This window comes from Fringilla coelebs (assembly GCF_963513975.1).
Source record: "Fringilla coelebs genome assembly, chromosome: 24".
NCBI lineage: Eukaryota > Metazoa > Chordata > Aves > Passeriformes > Fringillidae > Fringilla > Fringilla coelebs.
The window spans coordinates 2,928,829-2,956,119 of NC_140050.1; the positions used below are offsets into that span (position 1 = coordinate 2,928,829).

At 59.7% G+C, this 27,291-nt stretch overlaps 1 protein-coding gene across 1 annotated transcript in view; it reads left to right on the top strand.

Annotated features, from left to right (window-relative positions):
• Positions 1–411: 411 nt before the first annotated feature.
• Positions 412–27,291, top strand: part of UNC13A (unc-13 homolog A) — a 37,160-nt gene continuing 10,280 nt past the window's right edge. Inside the window, exons 1-34 of the mRNA XM_084220874.1 lie at positions 412–504; positions 5,410–5,439; positions 5,754–5,853; positions 6,076–6,193; positions 6,373–6,496; positions 6,656–6,729; positions 6,809–6,863; positions 7,564–7,599; positions 8,131–8,341; positions 10,257–10,886; positions 12,541–12,634; positions 13,603–13,649; positions 14,693–14,771; positions 16,317–16,388; positions 16,680–16,899; positions 17,431–17,658; positions 17,841–17,982; positions 18,355–18,524; positions 18,921–19,036; positions 19,139–19,302; positions 20,033–20,195; positions 22,337–22,405; positions 22,517–22,606; positions 22,755–22,889; positions 23,162–23,295; positions 23,737–23,822; positions 24,061–24,187; positions 24,268–24,364; positions 24,489–24,632; positions 25,770–25,853; positions 26,071–26,148; positions 26,431–26,519; positions 26,637–26,789; positions 26,908–27,031. Of these exons, the coding sequence (XP_084077000.1) occupies positions 483–504; positions 5,410–5,439; positions 5,754–5,853; positions 6,076–6,193; positions 6,373–6,496; positions 6,656–6,729; positions 6,809–6,863; positions 7,564–7,599; positions 8,131–8,341; positions 10,257–10,886; positions 12,541–12,634; positions 13,603–13,649; positions 14,693–14,771; positions 16,317–16,388; positions 16,680–16,899; positions 17,431–17,658; positions 17,841–17,982; positions 18,355–18,524; positions 18,921–19,036; positions 19,139–19,302; positions 20,033–20,195; positions 22,337–22,405; positions 22,517–22,606; positions 22,755–22,889; positions 23,162–23,295; positions 23,737–23,822; positions 24,061–24,187; positions 24,268–24,364; positions 24,489–24,632; positions 25,770–25,853; positions 26,071–26,148; positions 26,431–26,519; positions 26,637–26,789; positions 26,908–27,031 (4,305 nt within the window). The 5' untranslated portion in view covers positions 412–482. The remainder of the gene's footprint in view (positions 505–5,409; positions 5,440–5,753; positions 5,854–6,075; positions 6,194–6,372; positions 6,497–6,655; positions 6,730–6,808; positions 6,864–7,563; positions 7,600–8,130; positions 8,342–10,256; positions 10,887–12,540; positions 12,635–13,602; positions 13,650–14,692; positions 14,772–16,316; positions 16,389–16,679; positions 16,900–17,430; positions 17,659–17,840; positions 17,983–18,354; positions 18,525–18,920; positions 19,037–19,138; positions 19,303–20,032; positions 20,196–22,336; positions 22,406–22,516; positions 22,607–22,754; positions 22,890–23,161; positions 23,296–23,736; positions 23,823–24,060; positions 24,188–24,267; positions 24,365–24,488; positions 24,633–25,769; positions 25,854–26,070; positions 26,149–26,430; positions 26,520–26,636; positions 26,790–26,907; positions 27,032–27,291) is intronic.

Sequence of the window (27,291 nt, forward strand, 5' to 3'; positions counted from 1 at the left end):
CCGTGCCGTGCATTCCGCGCTCCGTGCCGTGCCCTGTCGTGCCGGGGGGTGCCGTGCCGGGCGGTGCCGTGCCGTGCCCTGTCGTGCCGGGGGGTGCCGTGCCGGGCGGTGCCGTGCCGCGCCGTGCCCTGCCGTGCTGGGCGGTGCCGTGCCGTGCCGTGCCCTGCCGTGCCGGGCGGTGCCGTGCCGTGCCCTGCCGTGCCGTGCCGGGGGGTGCCGTGCCGTGCCGTGCCCTGCCGTGCCGGGCGGTGCCGTGCCGAGCCGAGCCGTTCCGAGCGTTCCGCGCCCCGGCCCCCCCCGGGACCCCAGACCCGGCTCGGCCCCGGCGCCGGGCGGGGCTCGGGGGCGGTGCCGCGCGGGCGGGGGCGGCGGTGACGTCAGGCGCTGTCCGCGGTGCTGAGGGAAGATGGCGGCGCGCTAGAGCCGGGCGGCGGCCAGGGCCCCCCGCGCCCCCCGCGCCCCCCGGCACCCACACCGCCGCCATGTCGCTGCTCTGCGTCGGAGGTACCGGGGCACGGGGCACGGGCCGGGCGGGGGGCGCGTGCCGCGCGGGGACGGAGCAGAGCCCGGGGCGGAGAGGGGGGAGCGCGGGGCTGCGGGGCCGGCGGGGCTGAGGGGAGTGCGGGCAGGAGGAGGCGGTGAGGCGGGGGGGTCGTGGGAACGGCTCCATTCACGAGCGCCCGGCGCGTGGATTTATGAATGAACCGGCGGGGGCGCGCGCGCGGCGCGGGAGCCGGCAGCGGGGGTGGGGGAGGGGCGGGGGTGTGGGCGCGCCCTGCCCGCACAGGGATCCCCCGGAACCCCCCGGGATCCCCCGGAACCCCCCCGGGATCCCCCCGAACGCTGCTCCTGACCCTAAAACCCCGCCGGGAGGGACGGGGCTCCCTCCGCGCCTCCCGCCGCGCCATGGGGACGGCAGGGGAGGGACGGGGCTCCCCCGGAACCCTCCCTGGCTCCCCTCCCGCTGTGGGAACGGGGCTCCGGGAACAACTCCCGGGCTTCCTCATAACCTCCCAGCGCTGTGGGGCGGGAGCTGCCCCCATAACTTCCCACTGCCGGGGAGGGAGGGGGCTCCCCTATAAAACCCCCCCGGGCTCCCTCCGTCGCCCTCCCCCGCCGTGAGGAGGGGGCTCCCCCCTCGCCGACCTCCCCAGCTTCTCCAGCTTGCCGCCCCCTCAGAGCTCCCTTCTTTCCATCCTGCCCCCTTCGCGTCTCTTCCCACACCCCCTCAAGCACAGACCTCACCGTGCTCACCCCTCAGACACCCCTGCCCGTACACCATCCCCCACCATCGCATCTCTCCCCATATACCCCCCCTACGCAACCCCCCAGGACCCCACCCCTCACGCCTATCCTCAGGCACCCCCATCCTGCAGATGCAGCCCTCTGCATTCCCAACCACCTCCTCATCAAAAACACCCCATCTGTGTCCCCAACACCCCACATCTATCCCCAACGCCCAATTACACCCTGAAGCACCCCTGACCCCTAAAATCCCTCCACTCCCAAAATCATCCATCCCCATCTATCTATGTCTACATTCCCTCAGTCCCCCAAAAATCATCCATCCCCATCTATGTATCTCTACATTCTCACTCCCCCAGACCCCATGCACCCCAAATCCCACACTTTCCCCACTTCCTCTGTGAACCCCTAAGTACCCCCCTCAGATTACAGCCTGAGCCCCAGCCCCACCTCCTGCAGCCCCCTGTGCCCCTGCAGGTGTTGCCCAACCTGGCATGGGGATGCTGGTGGGAGCCAGGGCAGCTGGGAGGGTCAGGGTACGAGCCTGGGGGTCTGGTGCTGTGTGCCCAGTTAGGGGATCTGGTGCTGGTCACCCCATACTGGGATGAACTGGAGGAGTGCACAGGTAGGGGATCCCTGCACCCAGCCCACTGAACCCTGCCCAGTCGGTGCCCAAATGAGTCTTGCAGGCTTGGCCTCAGCCTCGCTGGTCAGTCTGGATTGAATGCTCAGTAAGGGGGGACAGACGTCGAGAGGGGGTCCCTTTACCCCCTTCTCAAGGCCCTGTGACATCCTGATGGGGATGGGGCAGCACTCGTGTGTCTTGGGGTCATAGAATGGAGGTGGCAGAGTGGCAGCTGGGACAAGGGGGGGCATAGAGTGTCTGGGATTCCCCCACCCCAGGTGAAATCTGGAGGAAATGGGGCTCTCCTGGTGCTTCCTGAGTTCATCAGGATGGGGGCTGTGCCCCCTTCCACCCCCTGACGTGTCCTTGTCCTTGAGGTGCTGTCACAGTCCCCTCTCTGGTGGCAGTGCCACAGCTGGTGTGCCCCTGTCTGCCCCCCCAGCCAGCCCCAGATTTCGGGTACTCTCCTCTGGCAGGGGGAGTGCCAGAGGAGAATACCCGAAGTACTGCCACTTAAAGGACTGTCACATGTGGTGACACCCTCGGTGGCGCTGGGGGTGGCTGCTGGGAAGCAGCTCCGAGTGGGCTGGGGCTTCCCCCAGTGCCCCGTCACCACTCGCTGGTCACGCTTCTCATGCTATTTTCGGGGGTCCTGGGGGCGGGGGTGCCGCCCCAAAGCCTCCCCCTGGCTTTTCCTGCCCCTCCTGGGGGGCTTTGGGCCAGGGGGTGTCCCTGTGTGACAGGCACTGGAGTGACCTGGGAGTGTGGGGTGAGTGGGGACAGGAGGGGGTGTCTGGAGTGGCGGGAGGCAGACGGACAGATGGACAGGCGGGTGGATGGGCATCTGGAGAGACAGATGGAGAGACAGAGGGACAGATGGATGAAGGGGATGGGAGACGTGATCACGGAGGCTGAGGGGTGGGTGGGTGGACTGACAGGGGGGTGGAGGGACAGAGGGATAGGAAGGACAGAGGGGTGGATGGAAGGACAGACTGGTGGGTGGACGGATGGAAGGATGGATGGATGGGTGCATGGAGGGTTGGACAGAGGGTTGGATGAAGGACATAGGGATGGACAGACAGATGTATGGGCGGATAGACATAGGGATGGGTGTGTGGAGAGACTGGTGAGTGGACAGAGAGTGGGGTGGACCGGCAGAGGCATGAGTGGGTGAACAGAGAGGGGAGTGGACAGAGAGACAGGTAAATGGATGGACAGAGGGATGAACAAATGGTGGGTGGTGGGAGTAGGCGGACAGACAGGCAAATGGATGGATAGACAGAAGGATGGGTGAGTGGAGAGACAGGAAAATGGACAGAGGGGTGGGTGGGTGGACAGAAGGATGGGTGACTGGAGAGACAGGAAGGACAGAGGCGTGGGTGGATGGATAGAGGGGTGGGAGGATGGATGGACAGCAAGATGGATGGCAGATGGATGGGTGGATGGCTGGAGGGATGGGTGGGTGGAGAGACTGGTAAATGGACAGGTAGCAGGATGGATGTGTGGACAGGCAGAGGGCTGGACAGACAGACAGGCCTGTTGGGGCATGCCAACAGCCCAGCCCAGTTTTCATGCCATTCCTGGCCCAATCTCTGCCAGCTGCCTCCTGCCTCAATTTCCCCAACTGTTCAACACCCCCTGAGAGGAGTCAGATCACCCCAGCCCAGGAAGACCCCAGCTTGTTGATGTCACATGAGTGTCACACTGTCCTCAGCTCCTTGCCTGGGAACTCAGGTTGAGTTTAGCCCCAGGGTGGCACCCCAGGACTCGCCACCCCTGTGCCAGCTTTAGGGACCTTTTGATGGGTGGGAGGGCAGCACATCCTGCAGATGGTGACAGCAGGACTTCTCCCTGGCAGTAGATGACAGCCAGGAAAACCACGTGTTCCCTGGGTAATTGTTTGTTCCTGTCAGCTCGGGTATTTTTGGAGCTTTTCCTTCCTCTGCTCTCCTCTTCCTTTTTGGAAGCAGCAGCTGGTGAAGAATAGTGGGTGCCCCTGGGCCCGGGGGAAGGGGGATCCCTGTCAGCCACAGGCAGGTTCTGGCACAAATGCTCTCTTAGAATAGAATAAAATCAATTTATAATATGTATAATATAATGTATAAATACATTCTATTTCATTTACATAATCATTTTACATCGTGGTGCCAGCCATTCCCAGACTGCCCCCAGGCTCCCAACCTGGTGTCACTCGAGGATCTTTGGGATCCCGGAGCTTTGTGCCAATCCCCCAAGTGTGAATTCCCCATCTCTGGAGCCCTGTGATTCCCTGGGAACATGGCTGCCAGTGACGTCGCTGGTGACCTTCCTTGGGGCAAAAAGCCACCCAGCGTGTCACCCTTTCGGTGGCACAGGGCAGGCAGCCGAGTTAGAGGGTCCCCAATTGTTTTCCGAGGTGATGATTTCCCTTGCCTCAGTTTCCCCGAGGTGTCTGGTGCCTTGTGGCCTCCTCCCAGCCCTGCCAGGCACGTGGCGCTGGCGGCAGCCCCACGTCCCCTCCAGCGCTGGTGGCGGGTGATAAGTGGCTGGCGAGTGGCACGTCTCTGAAATCAAATTACCTTTGATGTCGCCAGGGCTATTTTCATCCCTGCTCGGTCACGTTGGTCCTGCACCCGCTGGCACCCGCGTCATTTAAGCTTTCTCCGGGTGCTGTGTCATTCCCTCCCCGCCTGGTCCCCTCCCGACAGCCCCGAGGACACCCCTGGGCCCCGCCGCCCCCCCCCCGGCACTGGCAGCGTCGGTACCGGGTGTGCTCTGCTCCCTTTGCCCCCCCCCCACTGCAGCCAAAAGCTGGGGACCGCCCCCCACCAATGGGGTAAAGCTGGGGGGTGTCAGCCAGAACTGGGGGGGGGTTCCCGTGGAGCTGAGCAGGATCAGAGGCTCCCTGCACCCCGCAATGGGCAGGATGGGAACCAGCCCCACAGTGCCCCCATGGGGGAGGGCTGGGGTGCAGCGGGGGTGTTTTGGGGCTGTATACGATTTTGGGGGGGCATCTCCTCCACCCCTGGGGCTTTTTTGGGTCAGGGAGGGTCAGGGAGGGTTACAAGCCCCCGACCCACCTGGTTTCCTGCGGGAAATGTGAGTCGGTGGTTTGGGAGAGCCTTAACCCTGGTCCTGCGGGGCTGGTGCCACCCAGATGGGACTCGAGTGGGGAACAGCGTCCCCCAGACCACGGGTTTTCCTCTTGATATGGATGGTAACATCATCTGTTTCTCCAAATAAATCCCAAGTCAAAAGTGTGGGGTGGGGGGGGGGTAACAGCAGAGAAAGGCTGGTCATTTGGGATTGCAAGCTATCCCAGAGTAGTAGGTTTTTGGGGGAGCATTTTCTCCCCTCTGGTGCCCACATCCAACTCATATCTGATCCCTCACCCCCACCTGGCATAAGGGATCCCAGCACTTCTCTCACCTGGCAGCTGGGGGGGGTTGTGGGGGTCAACTGGGACTGGGGTCCTCCCACCCCCTTGACACCCTAGTGGGGATCCCCAGCCTTTCCGCAGGGTCTCAGCCTGATTTTCTTCCCTCCCTTTATACCCACAGTTAAAAAGGCCAAGTATGATGGGCCCCAAGGTAAGTGAGACCCCACCTGAGGGGAGAGGGTGGGGGGCTCTTGGGCTGGTTGGGTGTGGCAGGATCAGAGGAGGGGCTGGGTAAGGGGGTCGAGGGGACCCTTAGCTCTGGAGGCATCATTTGGCAAGTTGGGGACATACACACACAAATGGGGGTGCCCTGGATGGAGCCTGGGGTTCACATCCTACCCTGGCAGATGTAGGATCCCTCCTGGGACTGAGGTGCTGAGGGAGGTGTGTGTGGGGGTGGTAGGGGGCAGTGTTGGGGAGTGGGGACACACTGGGGGTCACTTCACCCTCTGCTTGTTCCTACAGAGAAGTTTAACACCTACGTGACCCTGAAGGTGCAAAATGTCAAGAGCACGACCATCGCAGTGCGGGGCAACCTGCCCTCCTGGGAGCAGGACTTCATGTTGTGAGTGTCCAGGGGTCCCCTGAGCTCCCCCATCTCTGCTGCTCCCCCTTGCCCCCATAAAGAACATGGGGAGTGCCCCACTGTCCTGACCCCAGATCTGATGGGCTCACCTGAGTCCTGGGCCCAAAGGGACAGGTAGAAGCTGGGGTGGTCGCAGGAGGCTGCTGAGACCTGAGGGGGGTTAACTTCATGGGGGTAACCTGATACCTTTCCTGTCCCCAGTGAGATCAATCGGCTGGACTTGGGCCTGACTGTGGAGGTTTGGAACAAGGGGCTCATCTGGGACACCATGGTGGGCACGGTGTGGATCCCCCTCCGGACCATCAGGCAGTCCAATGAGGTAGGGAGGCAGGCACAGGCATCTCCCTGCTGAACCCTAAGGGACATGTGCCACCCCCAGCTGTCCTTTGGGCCAGGCAGAGCCTTCCCCATCCTGCCTGCGCCCACACCCTGTGTGCTGGGGTTGTGGGAAAACAATGGGGGTCTGGGAGCTCTCCTCACCCCATTTCTACCTGACAGGAGGGCCCTGGGGAATGGCTCACACTCGACTCCCAGGTCATCATGACTGACAATGAGATTTCGGGCACCAAGGATCCGACTTTCCACCGCATCCTCCTCGACACGCGCTTTGAGCTGCCGCTGGGTGCGTGCTCCAGGCTCAGCCTGTGTCCTTCCTTACCCTCAGCCCCAGGGGTGCTCATGAGCTTTGGAGATGAGGCTGAGGGTCTGATCCTGTGGCCCCAAAAGCTTGAGGGCTGTTTTGGGGAGGTCTGTGCACCAGCTGGGGTCTTTGCTCTTGCAGATATCCCTGAGGAGGAAGCCAGGTACTGGGCCAAGAAACTGGAGCAGCTCAATGCGATGCGGGACCAGGATGATGTGAGTGCTGCCAGGCCTGGGGTGAGGGGGCAGGGGAAGTGCTGCCAGCAGGTGCCCTCACCAGCCCCTCTCTCCCCAGTATGCCTTCCAGGAGGAGCAGGAAAAGCCTCTGCCTGTACATGGCTCACAGTGCTGTAAGTGCTGCCCTGTCCCTGCCCTGCTGTGGGACCCCCACACCCTCCTTTCCCCACACTGAGGAATTTTAAGTGGTGGGCTCCAAATCTGCTTTGGGGCATTGGATCCCAACCCAAGTGGGTTCAACTTCACCCCATACCCAGTCCCCATCCCCATTCCTGTTGTCCTTCCTGTGTTTGCCAGTGTTTCTCTGCTGTCTCCCAGCTCCACAGTGGCTGAGCCTTCCTGTAGGTGGAGGGGAGCAAGAGGAGCAATGGGGCTGATGAGGACAGTTCCGCTGGGGCAAGGGGCAGCAGGCTGGTGTTGGGGACTGCTGGATGGGGGCTCTGCAGAGGCATTTGGGGTGGCAGCTCAGTTTGTCTCAACACGTCTCAGTTCCCCCTTCTGTAACCACCCCAGGGGCATGTATGGTTCAGTGCCCCTGTGTCCAACCCCAGGCCCCGTCCCCTGTCAGTGCCACCATGCCTGGCCATAGCATTGTCCCCTGCCTGGGTCAGTGACACCATGCCCTCAGGCACTGTCTCCAGTTCAGCTTGGTATCATCATGTTCAGGCCCAGGCAGTGTCCCAGTGCTAGTGTGCCCCATACTGGATACTGTCCCCAGGGCAGTGTCCCCAACCCAGTGTGCCCTCTGGGGAGATGCTGGTTCCTTCCAACCAGCTGCCTCCATCTTTATTGTCTCTGCCCCTTTCTTTGTAGGCAACTGGAATTATTTTGGCTGGGGAGAACAGCAGAGTAAGTATCCTGCCCACTCCTCTCTTCCCAGCCCGAGGGTCCCCAGCACATCCCTCTTTGCCTGGCCCAGGGCTCAGAGGACCTGGAGCTTGGGTCTAGCCTGTGGCCTTGTGCCATGACTCTGTACTGAGTCAGGACAGTGTCATCAAGTGACCTGTCCTGGGCAGGGCTGTCCCCATGGGCTGCTGGGGATATGGCACCATGGAGCTCTGTGCCTTTGGGGTGTCCCAGTGGCAATGAGCAGCTCGGGCTTTGTCTCTGTGGTGGAACATTGGTTGGGCAGAGGGTGGGTCCCTGCCCCAATCCTCTTCCCCCTTCTGTATGTTCCAAATTCCCCCCAAACCTTCCCCTCATCCCCCCAAACCTTTCCTGTGCTGACAACATGTCAGCTCGCCCCTCATCCTACCCTGGGCCCACCGCCCCAGCATGGTCCCACAGCGGTGGGGACACAGTGGTGGCACTAAAGGGTCTGTGCAGGGTGGGGGGCAGATTTGGGCCATCCCCTGCCCCACTTACTGTGACCCCTTGCAGATGATGACCCCGACAGTACCGTGGATGACCGGGACAGTGACTACCGCAGCGAGACCAGCAACAGCATCCCCCCACCCTACTACACCACGTCCCAGCCCAACGCCTCCGTGCACCAGTACCCCATGAGGCACCAGCAGCAGAGCTCCCGCGACTCCTACACTGACTCCATGCAGAGCTACGAGATGGACTACTCGGACCAGGCTCCCATCAGGTAGAGTGGCCACAACCAATTCACCCTGGGACCCGCTCTCTCAACCTCCCCCGCAGGTGGCAGAGGCCAGCAGGCGCTCAGGGTGATGCCAGGGATGGCGCTCCCAGTGCGGTGGGTGACAGAGGGAAGGATGAGGTGAGGAAGAGCAGGGTGGTGCTAGCCCCATCCAAGCCTTTCCTTCTCACTGGGTAGTTTTCAAACTCTTTGGGTCACTGCCCTCCTCTGTCCTCACTGGGTTTGGGACCCCCCACCCCTGGCTGTCCCTGCTGGGAGCTGGACAGTGGAGCGTGGGGTGGCTGGGGACACAGACCTGGCAGAGCCCAGCCCAAAGTGCCAGCCCCATCCAGGTGGACAGAGCCTCCCTGCCAGTGTCCCCACGGCAGCAGGGGGTGGCGGGTGGCGGTGGGACCTCGCTGACCATGTTCCTCTCCTCCCCTGGCAGACGCTACGGTAGCGTAGACTCTGCCGCAAACGGACGCAGCGACGCTGAGTCCGGTTCTGAGTCGAGCAGGCGGACCAGCCGCCAGCCTTCCCTTGAGAGCAGGCGGTCCCTAGACCTATCGGATAGGTGGGTCACTACCTGTGCGTGTGCCGTGTGCCGTCGCAGAGTGCTGTGGTCGGTCCTTGCAGCCATGGTGAGGCCAACACCAGTCCTGGCAAGGGCGGCCTTGTGCCACCCTCCCCACCCCGAATCAGCCTTGTACAGGGACAGCTTTGGGATGCTCCAGGTGTCCCCCCAGCCCCTCTTGCAGCTGCACCCCAGTTCATGGGGTGACATCCCGGCATCCTGGTTCTGCTTGCTGGCACTGTGACTGTCTGGCAGCGCTGCTGCCTGTTCCTTGTTGTGTCAGCGGGTGTGGGACTGGGCCCTTGGGGACTCAAATGCTACTCCCTGTTCCTGGTCACCTGCCAGGGTGTGCCTGTCCGGGCAAAAGCTTCATGCAGTGATTTGGGATCCTGCGATGTGCCAAGAGCACCTCTCCCAGCTCCGGCCAGGATCAGGATGGGGAGGTGTGGGGTTTCCAAGCGTGAGCTTTGTCTCCTGCATCCCTGTGCCCCAAGTGCTCCTTCCCAAGGTACCTGGATGATGCCAGTACCCCTCCCAGCTGGGACCAGCCTGAGCCATCCCCCAGCACTCTCTTCCCTGTGGTGTCCCCTGGCTTCCCATAGCCCGGCTCAGCCACTCTGGGCTCTGCCCAGCCCAGCTCCTCACCTTTGTCCCCTCACGCACCCTCTGAGCCCTGGCTGCCAGTGCTGGAGACGTGGTGTCGGCCTCTTCCTCGGCATGTCCCTGTCCTGTCTGCATGTCTGCTTCTGTCAGCCTGTCCCCACGGAGCTGCCCTGTCCCTGGCAGCCTCCTGGGCCACAGGGCCCCTGCGGGCCTCCAGTGCAAGGAGCTGTGAGAGGAGGGGACTGGGGGGGCTGGGGTGGGGGAGGGAGTCTGGCCTGGCAGCAAGAGCAGAGAGGGGCCCCCCGGGTAGGGATGGTGTCAAGAGGAGTGAGGGGGTTGAGGGGGTGTCCTGGGGTGGCGGTGCCTGGGAGGGCTGTGTGGAGCATGGGTGACAGATCTGTGTGTCAGAGGCAGGACAGGGTGAATGGCAGCAGCAGGAGGCAGGATCTGGCTGGGGGTGCTGCTGCCCCCACCCCTGGCTGGGGTGAGCCCAGGAGACAGACCCTGTCAGCCCATCCCCACTGTCAGCCCAGGCATAGGCAGGGAGCTCAGAGTGCCCCTGCTTGGGGGGCTGGTTCCAGCCGACGGAGTTTCCTGGTTCTGTGCCTTCGGCTCCTAGGACGAGGAGCCCAATGCTCCCGATGGGAGCTGCACATCCTCCCGCCCCTGGTGCAGGCCCCGGGGCTCTGCCTGGGGTGACACGGACCCACGGGAGCCCTGTCCTTGTGTCCCCTCGCCCCTCAGCCCCACAGGGAGCAGCCGCTATGCCTCGTCGGCCGAGCTGAGCCAGGGCAGCTCCCAGCTGAGCGAGGACTTCGAGAACGAGAGCCTGAGGGACTCGGAGCTGGACGAGAGGGACGGGGACTCCTACCACTCCTGCCACAGCTCCGTCAGCTACCGCAAGGACTCGCCGCGCTGGGAGGAGGAGGATGATGATGATCTCTACCTGGAGGAGGAGGAGGAAGAGTTCATTGAGGACTACAGTGAGACTGAGGAAGGCTACCCCAAGGAGGAGGAGTTGGAAGAGGAGGAGGAGGAGGAACTGCGGGAGCAGGACACCTATGAACCCCCTGAGCATGAAACATACCCACCACCACAGAAACCCCTGCCACAGCAGCCACAGCAGCAGCAGCAACAGGTCCCACAGCAGCAGCAACAGCAGCAGCAGCAACCCCAGCTGGTCCCACAGCAGAAGCCTCAGCAGCAGGAAAGGAAGGAGGAGAGGAAAGAGGAGAGGAAAGAGGAAAGGAAGGAGGAGAAGGACTCCTCTGCTCCCCAGGAAGCCCCTGAAGCCCTCCAGACTCAGAGGGCAGAGGAGGAAGTTCCCCAGCAAGAGGCAGCCCTGGAGACTGAGCCCCCAAAACCGGCTGAGAGGTAGGAGGGGAAGCTGCCCTGTGGTGTCCCTGGGATGGCACTGTGCCTGGAGGCACTGAGGTTGCTCTGGAGGTGGCTCAGGGATGGTGTTGGTGCTTGGCGCAGGACCAGGGACCTTCTGCTGTGTCTGGAGCTTTTCCAGGTGTCTGAGCCATCGAGGTGGGGGAAGCACTCCTTGTGCTACCCAGGCAAGAGCCAGCACCCTGGGCACACTGCCTGGGCCCAGCCACCCCCTGTGCTAAGCATGGCTCAAGGTGTTCAAGAACCTGCTGGGGCTGCAAGGCTGCAGGTTTATAACCTGGGACAAACATGGGGCTGGGGGAATGGGATCTCGAGGCTGTGATTCCTCTCCTCTGGCACAGGCTCTTGGCACCCTGGGTGGAGCTTGGTCAGAGAAGGAGATTTCCTTTACAGGAGTCAGTCCTCTCCCTAGGCCTGGTAGAAGCTTATCCATGGCCTTCTGTGCTGTAAAAGTGAATTAATTGGTGGTCAGGTTCCTGATGCAGCATGTGAATAATTCATGTCTTGGGGACAGATTATTCAAATATCGTTATTGATCATTTCCATTTTTAGTGAGTGTCACTCCTCTGTGCAGAGATGAACTGCTGTGATGGGCTTTTTCAGCCTTTTATTTAGTTTAAATTACACACCAGGAATGGAGAATCTCAAATTTAAACCAATGTGTAATGAGCTGTTTTTAAAAAAACTGGATATTTAGGCCCAAGGCCTAGCAGGAACCTGAGGGTCTCAAGTCATGTCTGCCTGCAGTACCCACTGGGCAGGGGACTTGGGGGTCCTGTGCTAGGATTTGGGGACTGTGGATTAGTGCTGGGGACCATGGATTGTGCTGAGAACCCCAGATTGTGTTGGGACCCCCAGATTAGTGCTGAGGGCCTCAAATTAGCACTGATGACCCCAAATTTGCTTTTGGGACCCCAGAGTAGCACTGGGGACTGTGGGTTACTGCTGGGAACCACGGGTTAATGCTGAGGATCCCAGGTTTGCTCTGAGGATCCCATATTAGCACAGACAGGGCCCCCATGTCTGAGCAGGTTCATCTCCTGAGCACCCCATGGCCTCTTCCCAGAGTGGTTCTGGGTTCCTCCCTCCAGTGTTGCATACACCAGGCTCTCCAGGAGACTGGTATGTTTGGAGCATTTCTTTGCTTTTCCTCCATGTCTTGATTTTGTAGGAGAGGAGAAAAAACCCCACAACACTCAGCATGTCCAGGCAGACACTTTTCCCTGGGCTTGGGCTTGTTGGGTGCTCTTTACGCAGGAAGCTGTGGTGGGAATGGCCAGAGGACATTGTGCTGGGGAGATGGTGCACAAAGGATGTTTAATTCACATGCTTGTGTCACCAACTCTCCCCTGTCACCAACTGTCACTTGGGTGCCCAGGGCAATGTCTCCTGAGGGTGGGGAAGCTTCTGGCTTCTCCCCAGTGCTCTGCCCTGATTGTGGCTGCCCTTTGCAGCAGGACCTGCTGCCTTTTCAGTCCTTCCTGGTACCAAGAGGCAGTTTTACCATGGCCACATTGTCTCAAGGCACATCAGGATCCCCAGATTGCAGTCTCAGACCTACTGGGGGTGTGGGGGCTGCTCCCCCCTCCCAGGTGCTGTGCTGGGAGGTGACAGGGGATGTGTGTGCTTGCAGGGAGCCAGCAGAAGAGGAGGTGCAGGACCCCAAAGCACGTGCCAAAGCCAACTGGCTGAGAGCCTTCAACAAGGTCTGCATGCAGCTGCAGGAGGTGAGGACCCCCTGACCGCTGCCACGGCCCAGGGCTGGGGGCACAGCCCCTTTCCACACCTGGGCAGCTTCCAGGGACATCCACGGACTTGGTGGTGCCAACAGTGGTGCCCACAACCCCATTGCCACCAAGTGGGACGCCCAGAGGGGCTGGGAGTGCTGAGGATCCCCCGTGTGTGCTGCATGCGCATGCTGGCGCGAGACCCCCGCCCTCTCCCCTCTGTTGAGTTGACAATATTTTGTTTTGTTTTTAGACTCCATCCTCCATCTTTTCTTTTTGTTTTGGCTCTGGATTCGCTCCCCGGGGTCTCGGTCCCCCTCCCCACCGCTTCTCTTTTCAGTTGTCCACCACCATGGCCCTTGTACCCGCGTCTCCCCTTCCTGCAGGGAAGGGGTGTAGCCTGCCTGCAGGTAAGCATGTCCACCTGGAACCTCCCAGCCTTGTGTGTGCCTTCCCTGTGTGTGTGTGTGTATGCTCAGGGATTGTCCATGAAGGAGGGGTAATGGTGTCTCTCTGCCCTCCTCCAAAATAATCCCCTGCCTGCAGGGGTAGCTGGCACTGCTGGATGATCCCTGCACACACACCCTCTTCCATGTGCTCTGGCTTTTCCCTGCTCTTTTTCTCAAATGCTGTGGGTCCCTGAGGACCTGCTGAGCTTTAGTGATGCTTCTTCACTCCCCCAAGCCCTGAATTTTCACACAGTGTAGCCATGCCCCCTGCTTTACCAGCCTCATCCCCTTTGCTGAAGCCCACCCACTTGCTCACCCAGGTCAGCCTCCTGAAGAGATTTATTCCCAGTGCTGGCTCTTGGCTGGGAAGAGCCCCCTTGGTTTTGGAGCACACTCTTCTCTGCCCACCCTGCTCATCCTTCCATGCTCCCCCAGTGCTGTGAGCATTCACTGCCCTGGGGGGGCTGTCCCCACGCTGGTGGCTCTTGCTGTGCCCTGACACTGTCCCTTGTTTTCCAGGCCCGCGGGGAAGGTGATGGAGAAAAATCCCTGTGGTTCAAAGGCGGGTGAGTACAAGGGGAAGCTGGGTACACTCTGCCCCCTGGGATCTCAGCCCCCCTCCTCATTTGGATGTGATTAATGAGCTCAGCATTAATGGGCTTGTGTGGGGAAGGGTTGCCAAGCTGTGGGCATTCAGGGAGGCCAGTCTTTTGGAGCTGAATTTTGGGGCTGGTCAGTGCAGCCAGCAGACATGATGTTGCTCTGTGACCCCAAGAGCTCCTGCTGAGGGGGAGAGCGAGGAGGTGAGTTGAGATGGGGATGAGGAGGGGTGGCAACTCCTGCTTCCCTCATGGAATGGTGCCATGAGGAATCCAGAGCCTCTCACCTGGACGGGCTGGAGGTCTCAGTCCTGTCTTGCCCTCGCAGACATCCCTGCCGTGGACCTGGGCAGAACCTGGTAGGTTGCCTGAGAACTCTCAGATCACTCCAGGGATTTCTTTCCAGCAGGGCTGTGAAGTTCTATTCCTGCCTTGGGTTCCCTTGCAGCAAAATTTGAGGCTTACCTGCTCAGTATTCCTCTTTGGGGTCCCAGAGGGAACCCCAGCTCTCCAGCCTCACACTGCAAAGCCAAAGCTGACTAAGCCAAATGGGCAGTTTTTCTCCTGGGTTTCGCTTCATGGTTAAGCTTCATGTGGGGAAAAATCAGTTTTTTACCAAAATCCCTTTCCCCTTAGTTTTTAGTTCAGTGATCCCTACCCTGGCTGGGGTGGTGGTGGGGATGGGGATCCCATGGGTGCAGTCATATTCACCAAGTCCTGGATATTGAGAAGAAATCCTTTCCTGTGAGGGTGGTGAAGCCTTGGCACAGGTTGTTCAGAGCAGCTGTGGTTGCCCCATCCCTGGAAGTGTCCAAGGCCAGGTTGGCAACCTGATCTAGTGGAAGGTGTCCCTGCCCTTAGCAGGGCATGGAACGAGGTGGGCTTCAAGGTCCCTTCCAAGCCAGACCATTCCGTGGTTCTCTGAAGTGCTGAGTGACCATGGGGCAACAGCAGGGGGCCCCTCCCTGCCTCAGTTTCCCCTTGCCCGCTGACTCTCCTCTCTCTTGCAGGCCTGGTGGTGGGCTGATCATTATAGACAGCATGCCGGACATTCGCAAGCGAAAACCCATCCCCCTAGTTAGCGATTTGGTGAGGTTCCTCCCAAGGCACGCCCCCACAGCTGCCAGCTTTGCTCCTGCTGCCCCACCGGACTGCGCCGCCCGTGCCCCGCTCCCCAGCTGCCTCTAACATGGCTTGTGTTCTCTGTTTTCTTTCCTGTGGCCTGGCTGGGCCTTCCCTGCGGCAGGGGGGCGGCTGTAAGGTTTCTGCGCTGCATTAACAGCATGCCCGACATTAAGCCTGGACGCAAATCTCTCCCTCTAGTCAGCGATCTGGTGAGCGCGGTGCGAGGGGTTAAAGAGACAGCGCCCTTGGGGCTGCCGGCCAGCCCTCCTGCCCCCAGCCCTTCCAAAGGGGGGCGGGGGCGTCCCACACTGCCCGGGGGGCTCCTGGCCCTCCTTGCAGTGGGGAGCTGGGCTCTCCCTACCCGAGGGTGCTTCTCTTTAACGGAGCTCTGGTCCCTACCCCAAGCATCAGCCTGAGGTTTCCCAGGGCTGTATCTGGTTTCCCATTTGTTTTAGTGGTGCTGTATCCCTGGTCCCTTTGTGTCCCAGCTGCCGTGCCAAGCTGTCCCTGCAGCTGGGACCTCACTGGACAGACAGACCCCCGTACCAGGGGAGGGCTGCCAATGGCTTTTCCAAGTTGCCCAGCCCCTGTGCTCCTGTCCCCACTGTCCCAGGGTATGGGGCTGGAGACCCCCAGTGTATGGGCCCCCATGCTGGGGTCCTCTCCAGTCCCTGGGCTCTATTGCACAGGGTCACTCTGCTGGTCCCTTCTCCCACTCCTGATGACAAGAGAGAGCAATTTTGGAAACAAAGACACCCTTGTCCCCCAGAACTAGGTGCCCTTTCCCTCCTTCCCCCTCTCTTTACACCTTGTCATCTTCACTGTGTGCCCTCCCTGGGGTGCCACCCTCCTGTTCCCAGCCTGTCTCCCCACATTCCCCCATCCCCTTGCTGTCCCCAACTTGGTGCCCCACCCCAGCCCTCCTGGGCAGCTGCTGATGCTTCTGCACTGTGCTGTGTTGGTGTTTTGGGGGTGGAGGGTGATGGGGTGGGCAGTGTGTGGGGTTTGGGGGTATGCTGCCTTTCCCTGCTGGGATTTGCAGGCTGTAACCAGTGCTGTGGCTTGGGGACACAGTCCCCCCACCACAGACTGCTCAGTGCTGGATGAGGGGGTGTTTCCCCAATTCCCACTGGCTCTGGCAGGGAAGGGGCTCTCCTGGGAAGTGTTTGTACTAATGGCTTTTTATTCCCCCCTTGCTGGCTCTGGCTGCCCACAGGCCATGGTAAGCGCCCCCCACCCCATCTCCCCGGGGGTCTCAGATGCGTGGTGAGAGGCTCTGCTCCACTGGAGCTGAACTGGGAATATCATAGGCTGCTGCACTGGTTCCAGTCCCACTGCACAGCAGTGCTGACATCAGTGGGGGCTGGGCTGTCCCCACTGTTCCCCATGCAGCCAGGGTCCTTCCCTGTCCGGGTTTGGGGTCTGTTCTGGGTGTTTCACAGCCTCTGGGGGTGTAGGAGGGAGCTCTCGGGGTCTGCTGGATCTGGGAACTCTCTTTCTTCCCCACAGTCCCTGGTCCAGTCCAGGAAAGCGGGAATCACATCCGCGCTGGCCTCGAGCACCTTGAACAATGAGGAGCTGGTAGGTGCTGGGGTGGGCTGGGTTGGGGATGGTGGGGAGGGGGAAACTGAGCCTGGGGGGCCAGGTCAGCAGTGGAGGTGCAGAGTCTGTGCCCCACCAGCATCCTCTGGTGATGCCTGAGCATCTGGGATGCTCATGGCGGCACCTGGGGATAGAATCATGGGGTCATTAGGGTTGGAAAGGACCTATAAGATCATCAAGTCCTGCTGTCAACCCAGCACCGCCACCATTAAATCAATTCCTCTGCCCTGCTTCAGCGTTTCTCCCCCTCTCTCCCCTGTCCCTGCACAGAAAAACCATGTTTACAAGAAGACCCTGCAAGCCTTAGTGTACCCCATCTCTTGCACAACGCCCCACAACTTTGAGGTGTGGACGGCCACCACCCCCACGTACTGCTACGAGTGTGAGGGGCTGCTGTGGGGCATTGCCCGCCAGGGCATGCGCTGCGCCGAGTGCGGCGTCAAGTGCCACGAGAAGTGCCAGGACCTGCTCAACGCTGACTGCCTGCAGAGTAAGGACCTGAGGGCCCCAGCATTGTCCCTTCTCACCTTGCAGAGGGAGGAGGGAGCAGCCCCAGAGAGCTCCGCTCCTGACTTGGGCATGGGAGAAGTGGTGGGCACAGCAGACTCATCCTGGGCGGGGGATAGATCCCTCCAGGTTTGGATTAATTCATGCATGGAAATGTAGAATCGTGGAATTGTTAAGGCTGGAAAAGACCTTTAAGATTATCAGGTCCAACCATCAACTCAGCACCCTTGTGGTCACCACTAAACAGTGTCCTCAAGTGCCACAGCCACGTGTTTTTTGCACACTTCCTGGGGTGACCCCACCACTGCCTGGGCAGCCTGGCCCAGGGCTGGACAACACTTTTGGGGAGGAAGTTTCCCCTGATACCCAACATCAACCTTCCCTGGTGCAACTTGAGGCCATTTCCTCCTGTCCCTGTCCCCAGGCCCACCATGTCAACCTGTGAGAGCTCTTGTCTCTCTCCTGGGTATCAGCAGCCCCCCAGCCCATCTCACCCATGCCTGTCCTCTCCCAGGAGCAGCAGAGAAGAGCTCCAAGCATGGAGCAGAGGACCGGACCCAGAACATCATCATGGTGCTCAAGGACCGTATGAAGATCCGGGAGCGCAACAAACCAGAGATATTTGAGCTGATCCAGGAGGTGTTTGGGGTCAACAAGACCACGCACACACAGCAGATGAAGGCGGTCAAGCAGAGTGTCCTGGATGGCACCTCCAAATGGTCCGCCAAGATCAGTATCACGGGTAGGCAGCTTGTCACCTTCAGTCTTGGGGACCATGGGAATTTCCCCATTGCTTAAGCTCTCATTCTGCCAGGCAGCTTCAGCCTGTGGGGGGACACAGGTGCCTGTTTTGGGGATCTTCGTGTGGCCGTGGCACTGACTTCTCTCTGTCTATTCTCTCTGCTGTGCTGTGCTGTGCTGCAGTGGTCTGTGCCCAGGGACTGCAAGCAAAGGATAAGACAGGTTCCAGTGACCCCTATGTCACTGTCCAGGTTGGAAAGACAAAGAAAAGGACTAAAACTATCTACGGCAATCTCAACCCAGTGTGGGAGGAGAATTTCCATTTGTAAGTTCACCCCCGGTCTCCCCTTTCCCCTCCCTGACCACTCGTGGTTGTGCCAGGCTGTGCTGGCTCTTGCCATGTCCCAGTAGGGTGGGGGGAGCCAGCTGGGCCTCATCCTGCCCCTACTGAGTGCTGGGGCCCCTTGGGGGTCTGTTTTATGTCATGAGGGTATGACTCCACGGGCTGATCCAGGCTGTGCTGGGGCTGCCTGGGTGTTGCACAGAGCCTGCTGGGATGGGATTGGTGCCCCCACATCTGCTCTCTTCCCCAGTTCCTGCTTTGTACTAGTCCCTTTTGTTTAGGGCAGCAGTGATGGGGAGTAGCTGGAAAGGTTTCACTGCTCATGCTGGGGCTTGCCCTTTGTCACCTCCCCAGTGAGTGCCACAACTCCTCTGACCGCATCAAGGTCCGTGTGTGGGATGAGGATGATGACATCAAGTCCCGTGTCAAGCAGCGCTTCAAGAGGGAATCCGACGACTTCCTGGGCCAGACCATCATTGAGGTCCGGACCCTGAGCGGGGAGATGGACGTCTGGTACAACCTCGGTGAGCAGCACAGCCTGGGAGCCTCACCCTGGGCCCAAGAGGGAAGTCCTGCCAGCCATAGGCTGAAGGCTATTGCAGCAGTGTCTGCTCTTAGAAATATTTAATATCAAAAGCCATCAGGATAAAGTGTTCTTCCAGAGTAATTTTCAGAACCGTCTCTACCCAGGAGGTTCTAGAACACCAGCCTCCTGCAGAAGGGAAACCAAGGCACAGAAAGGCCATGTCTCTAGTGGCTGGAAATGTGGCCAAATCACACCCCAGCATGCCTGCACACCCTGCTGGGTGTCCCCTCAGCCCTGTCCCGGTGCCAGAGCATTATGCCCCTCTTTGAGGCTGGCAGTGAGCAGGGTTGCCCCAGGGAAGCCTCACACCTTGTCCCTCTCCCTGCACCCACAGACAAGCGCACAGACAAGTCAGCAGTGTCAGGAGCCATCCGGCTGCACATCAGCGTGGAGATCAAGGGCGAGGAGAAGGTGGCTCCCTACCACGTTCAGTACACCTGCCTGCATGAGGTGAGCAGCCCAGACAGGCACAGGGGGCACGGCCCCCTCCCCAGCAGTGCCACCCTGCCACCACCTGCCCTGGGGAGCTGACGGACTCATTTGTACCTCCAGAACCTGTTCCACTTTGTGACGGATTTGCAAAACAACGGGGTGGTGAAGATCCCCGATGCCAAGGGGGACGATGCCTGGAAGGTGTACTTTGATGAGACAGCACAGGAGATCGTGGATGAGTTTGCCATGCGCTATGGGGTGGAGTCCATCTACCAGGCCATGACGTGAGTCTTGTGCCCCCATCTGGTCCAGAGGGGCTGCACCCACCCCCCAGGTGGAGGTTACTGTCCCCATCTTCCTCTCCTGCTGCCATTGGCACTAACCTCCCTCCCATGGGTGCAGACTGGCCCCAAACGTGTGCACCCATCCCTCCCCTTCCCAACACACTCTGGCACAGCCTCTTCTCAAGTCCTGTGTCCCATTTTGGCACCACAAAATCAGAAGGATCCAAAGCTGGTGGAGAGTGCCCAAAGGAGGGACACGGAGCTGGGGAAGGGGCTGAGGAGCAGCTGAGGGCACTTGGCTGGTTCAGCTGGAGCACAGGAGACTGAGGGGAGGCTCCTCGGGGGCTGCAGCTCCTCCCCAGGGGAGGCACAGGGGCAGGGGCTGAGCTCTGCTCTGGGACAGGGACAGGAGGTCAGGAAGGGCTGGAGCTGTGCCAGGGCTTGGCATGGAGCTCAGGGAAAGGTTCTTCCCCCCGAGGCTGCTGGGCACTGCCCAGGCTCCCCAGGGAATGGTGCCAAGGCTGCCAGAGCTGCAGGAATGTTGGGACAGCACTGTCAGGGCTGCTCAGGGTGGGGGTGTTGGGGTGGCTGTGCAGGGATAGGGGCTGCACTGATCATCCCTGTGGATCCCTTCTAATTTGGGATGCTCCGAGATTCAATGACTTATGCACCCCAAACCCTGCATCCCTTCCCATGGCCCTAAACCCTCCACTGCCACCTCTCTCCGTAGGCATTTTGCCTGCCTCTCCTCTAAGTACATGTGCCCTGGTGTGCCAGCGGTGATGAGCACCCTGCTGGCCAACATCAATGCCTACTATGCCCACACCACGTCCTCCAGCAATGCCAACGCCTCCGACCGCTTTGCCGCCTCCAATTTCGGGGTAAGTCCCATGGTACGTACACGCTCTTTTCTTCTTCTCTCCTTTCTTTGGGAGGGGGCGGGGGGCTTGGGAAGCAAAACGAGCTGTGCAAAACACCCCTCTCCACACTGCAGCCAGGCAGCAGTGGGGTCAGCCCCTGCTTGCCCCAAAAGTCATCCTGCTCCTGTACTTCAGGAAGGAAAAGAGCCACCACCTTCCCAGGAGAAGGGCTAAATTTGCTCCCCTATTTATTATGGGAGCCTGAACAAACTGAGTGGCAGCCTTCCAAGAGGGGGGGCCACCTTGGTGGCAGAATCAGAAGTATGTGGCCATGACCCACCCCTGCACTTCCTGGGGGGTCTTGCACAGCTTTGTGTGCTTTGGGGGACCCCGGCCTGCTGCAAACTCAGCCCATTGTGCCAGCACCACTGGGTGCCAAGTGGGGCGAGTTTGTGGCAGGGCTGGGTTCCCCGTGGGACGTGGGCAAGGAAGGGCTGAGCCCTCACCTCGGCTCCCCCGGTGCCATTCCAGAAGCAGGTTGCTCTGGTGTGCATGGGTCGAGCCAGGGTCAGTGCCCAGCCCCGGGTGCAGCAAAGTGCTGGGTAGCCAGGGACACAGCCAGGGCCGAGCACAGCTCCGGGCAGCTTTGGCTCACCTCCCCATTCCTGTTGCAGGGGGTAGCTAGAGCCAAGAGAGCTGTGCCTCCGGATCACGCAGGAGGAAACCAAAAACCCGCCTTTTCTCTGACATGGAGGATTTTAAAAACTTGTCTCTTTCTCTTTTTTAGAGAGCCTAAGGTTGGGTCCTAAAGTGCCCGGCCGTGTCGCTTTAACCCTGAGTACCGTCGTGTCCAGTGTTAGAGTGCTGCAGCCGCTCCTTGGGTGTTGGGGACGCACGGCCCGGCCCAGGGCCCGGCTGGGCCATCCCCGCCAGCGCCGGAGGTTTGCGGTGGCCAGCACAGGCTGTGGCCATGGCCGAGCCATGGACTCGCTGCCCTCCCACCCCTGTGCTCTTGTCCAGGACTCTGACGCTGCTCCGGACTCTCCAGAGCCCTGCGGGTCAGCCCTGACCCGTACAGCCAGTGCTGAGGGGGGAGCCCAGGGCTCTTATGGCAGGCCCACATGGCTGTCCAAAGCCTCTCCACCAGCAGGAATGCATTAGGGAAATGCTCCCCAACAACATTTTGGGGCCACTATTGGGAAGAAATTCTTCCCTGTGAGGGAGTGAAAACTGAGGTTGACCTGAGAGCAGCTGTGTCTGTCTCATCCCTGGAAATGTTCAAGACTAGACTGGACAGGGCTTGGAGCAACCTGGGATAGTGGAAGGTGTCCTTGCCCATGGCAGGGAGTGGGACAAGGTGGTCCTTAAAGTCCCTTCCAACCCAAACCAGTCTGGGACTCTGTGAGGAGTTGCTTTACCATCAGCTGTGACCCCTGATCCAATCCACAACCCAAGATGGGATTTGCATCCTTCTGCCCTGTGCTCCCTGGGTGGGAGTTGGACTGAGTTGAACTACAGCCCCTCTGCCCCAGTGGAGACCCCCCAACATGGGGTGTTCCCTGCCCATGTCCCTTGATGTAGCCCAGTGGGCTGAGTGAGGAGTCGTCCAACTCCTGGGGCCACCCTCAAGATGGGCAACCACTGCACATCCTTTCCCTGCCCTTTTTCCTGAGCTCTTGGAAAGCCCCAATTGAGGGGCTACTAATCCTGCAGCCCCTCTCCCAACTCTTGTCCTGAGCCCAGGCTCAGAGGTGTTCTAGTGGGCAGGGCAGACAGAGCAGCCTGTCAGCCTCTCAGCAATGACAGGGGACAGACACCTCTCCATCCTGAACTGCACTTGGCATGGCCTCATGTGCCCCAGGAGCTGCTGAGGGCTTCAGGTGAGCCCCAGCCACCAGCAAGGAGATGCTGTTCTCTGCAGGCATGTCCTGCCCATTCAGGGCTCAGGAAGGCAGGAAGGAAGGCAGGAAGGCAGGAAGGAAGGCAGAAAGGAAGGCAGGAAGGCAGGAAGGAAGGAAGGAAGGAAGGCAGGCAGGAAGGAAGGAAGGAAGGAAGGCAGGAAGGCAGGAAGGAAGGAAGGAAGGGCTGAGCTGAGAGCAGAGAGAGACAAGGGTGGGGGGTCAGCCCCTGCCACCTTTCCCCTGCTCACCTGTCCCCGGGGTGTCTCTCCACAGAAAGATCGCTTTGTCAAGCTCCTGGACCAGCTGCACAACTCCCTGCGCATCGACCTCTCCATGTACCGGGTAAGGTGCCTGCCCTGCCTCAGTGTCCCCGCCTGAAGCAGCAGGTGGCTGCTCCCTCACCCTCGCTTGCCCTTGTGAATTTTGAGGGCAAGTCCCCTCTTTCCTTTCCAGAACAACTTCCCTGCCAGCAGCCCCGAACGGCTGCAGGACCTGAAGTCCACAGTGGATTTGCTGACCAGCATCACCTTCTTTCGGATGAAGGTACTGCTGGGGCCCCACTCTCCCTGTCCCTCAGGGGATCTGACTCCCTTTGGCCCTGATTCTCTGGGGGTTGAGGTTGTGCTGGCCTGTGGTGCTCCTGAGTGGGGTCTGGGCGTGCTCCAAACACCATGCCCACTCTGCACACCAGGTCCAGGAGCTGCAGAGCCCCCCAAGAGCCAGCCAGGTGGTGAAGGACTGTGTGAAGGCCTGTCTCAACTCCACCTACGAGTACATCTTCAACAACTGCCATGAGCTCTACAGCCGCGAGTACCAGACAGACCCGGTGCGTGGGCCGGGGGATGCTGGGCACTGACCTCCCCATCCCATGCCCTTCTCCTTTTTCTCATGCTCCTGCTCCCTCTCCAGAGTGCTCAGTTCTGTGAAGAATGATCCCCAGGCCTTGGAGTTTGATCTGTGGGGTTGAGATCAGGACAGACAAGAGGGGGTTGCATGGGCCCTCCAGGGTATTCCTTCCTGCTCCCTTGTTAGCCCCGACACAAAGTTGATCCCTGCACTGGGGTGACCAAATTTTCCACTGTGTCCCTGCCCCTCCAGACTAAGAAAGGTGAGGTGCCCCCCGAGGAGCAGGGCCCCAGCATCAAAAACCTGGATTTCTGGTCGAAGCTCATCACCCTGATTGTCTCCATTATTGAGGAAGACAAGAACTCCTACACACCCTGCCTGAACCAGTGAGTAGATGCTGGGGAAGGGGACACTGCTGTACCCACAAAAGGTGCCCACGTGGAGGCAGTAGGATCTTGAGGCCTTTGGAAGTGGTTATAACATCCATTCTACACATGGGAAAGCTGAGGCTGCTGGGAGGTGTGTGAGGGATGTCTGTCCACATGGAAGGGTAATTCACCCTGTGTTCATAGCCTTGAGCTGTGCTGGGGAGGTTCAGGTTGAACATCAGGAAGAATTCATGGAAAGGGTGTTCAGGCATTGGATGGGGCCGCCCAGGGAAGTTTGGAGTCCCTATCCCTGGAGGTGTCCAAGGAAGGCCTGGATCTGGCACTCAGTGCTTTGGGCTGGGTGGCAAAGCGGGGATCATTCACAGGTTGGACTCAATGTCCTTGGAGATCTTTTCCACCCTAAATGATTCTGTGATTCACACTCTCCCCTCACCCCAGGTTCCCCCAGGAACTGAACGTGGGGAAGATCAGTGCTGAGGTGATGTGGAACCTCTTTGCTCAGGACATGAAGTACGCCATGGAGGGTGAGTCCCGCCTGGCACCATGAGCCAGGGAGGAGGGAACCAGGCAGGAGCTGTCCTCAGCTCACACCTCACCTGTTCTCTGGGCAAACCCATTTCATCTCCTCATCAACACCATGCATAGCTTACCCCCCTCCCCTTCCCCAGAAGCACTTCAGCCTTTTTCCCCTGGAGCTGCCCCTGGGGAGCCACACCCCAGATTTGGGACTCAGAGTGAGCCCCAGGCCCTTTCCCCGTGCAGAGCACGAGAAGCACCGCCTGTGCAAGAGTGCAGACTACATGAACCTGCACTTCAAGGTGAAGTGGCTCTACAACGAGTACGTCACCGAGCTGCCCTCCTTCAAGAGCCGCGTGCCCGAGTACCCCGCGTGAGTGCAGCCCTGGGGCTGGGCAGGGGACTGGCACCACGAGGGCTGCTGGCCTCACCACGGGTGGGTCTTTCTTCCAGCTGGTTCGAGCCCTTTGTCATCCAGTGGCTGGATGAGAATGAAGAGGTGTCACGGGATTTCCTGCACGGAGCACTGGAGCGGGACAAGAAGGATGGGGTATGAGCAGGACTAGGGGTGCAGTCTCAGAGGAGAGGGGCTTGTCCCTTGATGCCCAGTATGTCCTGACTGGGGCCAAAATCTCCCCCTCACATTCTGCTGACGCCTCATCTCACTCCTACAGTTCCAGCAGACCTCGGAGCACGCGCTCTTCTCCTGCTCCGTGGTGGACGTTTTCTCCCAGCTCAACCAGAGCTTTGAGATCATCAAGAAGCTGGAGTGCCCCGACCCCCAGATTGTGGGGCACTACATGCGACGGTTTGCCAAGGTGGGCACCTGCCAGGGCAGGGGTCAGCGCCACTCCTGGGACCCCAGTGCCACCCTGCCTGGGGCTCCTGGGCTACCTGTGCCCCCTCCATCCAGCTATGGGCAGCCAGTATGCTACCAACACACAGGGGAACACTCCCAGCTCTGCTAGCACAGGATATTAGTTAATTAATTATGAGATAATTGATAAGTTATTTGCTTAATTAATATAGATTAATTAAAACTGGCTTGCTGCAATGTAGGAGGGAGTTGCGTGCAGGCTTGGTAGCTGTTGCCTTCGCAGCTGTGCTGGAGCAGCCCATGGAGACCAGCTGTGCTGGATCTGACTTCCAGTGGCTGTGCCCATGTGGCTCCTGGTGCATGAACACGAGCCATGTGTGCCCAGGTGGGCAAGGAGGCCAATGGCACCTGGTCTGTACTACCAGTGATGTGGCCAGTAGGACAAGGGCAGTGACTACCCCTGTGCTGGGCACTGCTGAGGCCCCACCTCAAATCCTGGGGTCAGTTTGGGGTGCCTCATTACAAGAAGGACATGGAAGGGCTGAAGCATGTCCAGAGAAGGGAACGGAGCTGGGGAAGAATCTGGAGCACCAGGAGCAGCTGAGGGAGCTGGGGAGGCTCAGCCTGGAGAAAAGGAGGCTCAGGGGGACCTTCTGGCCCTGCACAACTCCCTGATAGGAGGGGACAGCCAGGGGGGTCAGGCTCTGTCCCCAGAGAACAGGGACAGGAGGAGAGGAAATGGCTGCAAGTTGTGCCAGGGGAAATTTGGGTTGGATGTTGGTAAAATTTCTTCACTGAAAGGTTTGCCTGGCCCTGGTACGGGCTGCCCGGGGCAGCAGTGAAGTCCTCATCCCTGGAAGTGTTTAAAAAACATGTGGATGTGGCACTTGGGGATATGGTTTAGTGGTGACCATGGCGGTCGTGCTGAGGTGATGGTCAGACTTGAATTTATAGGGCTTTTCCAATCTTAATGATTCCATGATTCTGTGATGCATGAGGCCAGAGGGTCTGGGGCTCCCTGTATGTATCCAGATATGAGGTTGTTTCACTGCTGTTGGACTCACGGTTTCCTTCTCTCCCTCCTTACCCTTTGTTGCTGCTGTCTGGGTGTCTTCCTTGGTGCCCTGTTTGGCTGCAGACCATCAGCAATGTGCTGCTCCAGTATGCTGAGATCATCTCCAAGGATTTTGCCTCCTACTGCTCCAAGGAGAAGGAGAAAGTGGTGATGTATCTCCCTTTTGCTGTCTCCACCTGCCACCTCAACCCCAGGGTGGGCCGGTCCCTTCCTGATGGCAGTTGGTGACAGACTGCCAGGGTGGCTTCCATGCCATCCCTGTCCTCACGTCCCCCAGTGCAAGGTGGGAGGGTCCTGAGGCTGTGGGCAGCTGTCCCAGCCTTATTTATTGGTGCTGACCTCCCTCTCCATCCCACCCCTCCAGCCCTGCATCCTGATGAACAACATCCAGCAGCTCCGTGTCCAGCTTGAGAAGATGTTTGAAGCCATGGGTGGGAAGGATGTGAGTACAGGGAGAGAGGCCACAGGAGGGAGCCCTGTGGAGGGGTTGGATCATTCCCTTTCCCCCTGAGGTAGCCCTGTGCCCAGTTCCCCAGTGCTGGGAGCAGACCCCTTCCTCACTCTTGGGTGGGGTCACACTGTCCCACCCCATGGCACCCTGCTCTCTCACCATATCAGACTGGGAAGGGCTTCACCCTGCCCAGGGATGCATTTGGGATGCAGAAACTTCCCTGAGGGCTGATTCAGGAGGCCTGTCAGCTTCAACAACCTGTTCCTTCTGCAGCTGGACACAGAAGCCAGTGATATCCTTAAGGAACTGCAGGTGAAACTTAACAACGTCCTGGATGATCTGAGCCGAGTCTTTGCCACCAGGTACAGCTGGGTGAGAGGGCAGGGGCAGTGGGCGAAGGAGAGCTCTTGGGGTCCAGAAGCTATGTCCAGAGGCTCTGGGGGGAATATGCTGACCTGCCTGTGTGTTGTGGTCCCCAGTTTCCAGCCACACATTGAGGAGTGTGTGAAGCAGATGGGTGACATCCTGAGCCAGGTGAAGGGCACCGGCAACGTCCCCGCCAGCACCTGCAGCAGCGTCGCGCAGGACGCCGACAACGTCCTGCAGCCCATCATGGACCTGCTGGACAGCAAGTGAGTGTGGGGGCAGCTGGAACCCCCACCCTGCCCCTCCTGGCCTTGTCAGGCAGTGTGAGGGACCTTCAGAGTCAGGTGGCACAGGAGGGGTGACACATGGGATCTCCTCCCGCAGCCTGACGCTCTTTGCCAAGATCTGTGAGAAGACGGTGCTGAAGCGGGTGCTGAAGGAGCTCTGGAAGCTGGTGATGAACACCATGGAGAAGACCATCGTCCTACCCCCGCTCACAGACCAGACGGTGAGTGATGGGCAGAGGGACCAGAGACCCTGAGACACAGGTGATTGACTGGGGCCAGTGTGGGACATGGCTGGCCAGGTGCCCTCATAGCATATGAGAGGGTGGGGACTTCACTGATTCTCCAAACCCGTGTCCAGCTCCTGACCAGGGAAAGGATGGAAGAGAGATAGGTCATCCTTGCTCCAGAACCTTCTTGGTTGGCTCTGGCAAAGGACCTTCCTGCCACCTCCATTGTGGCATCAAGAGGGGACACTGGCCCT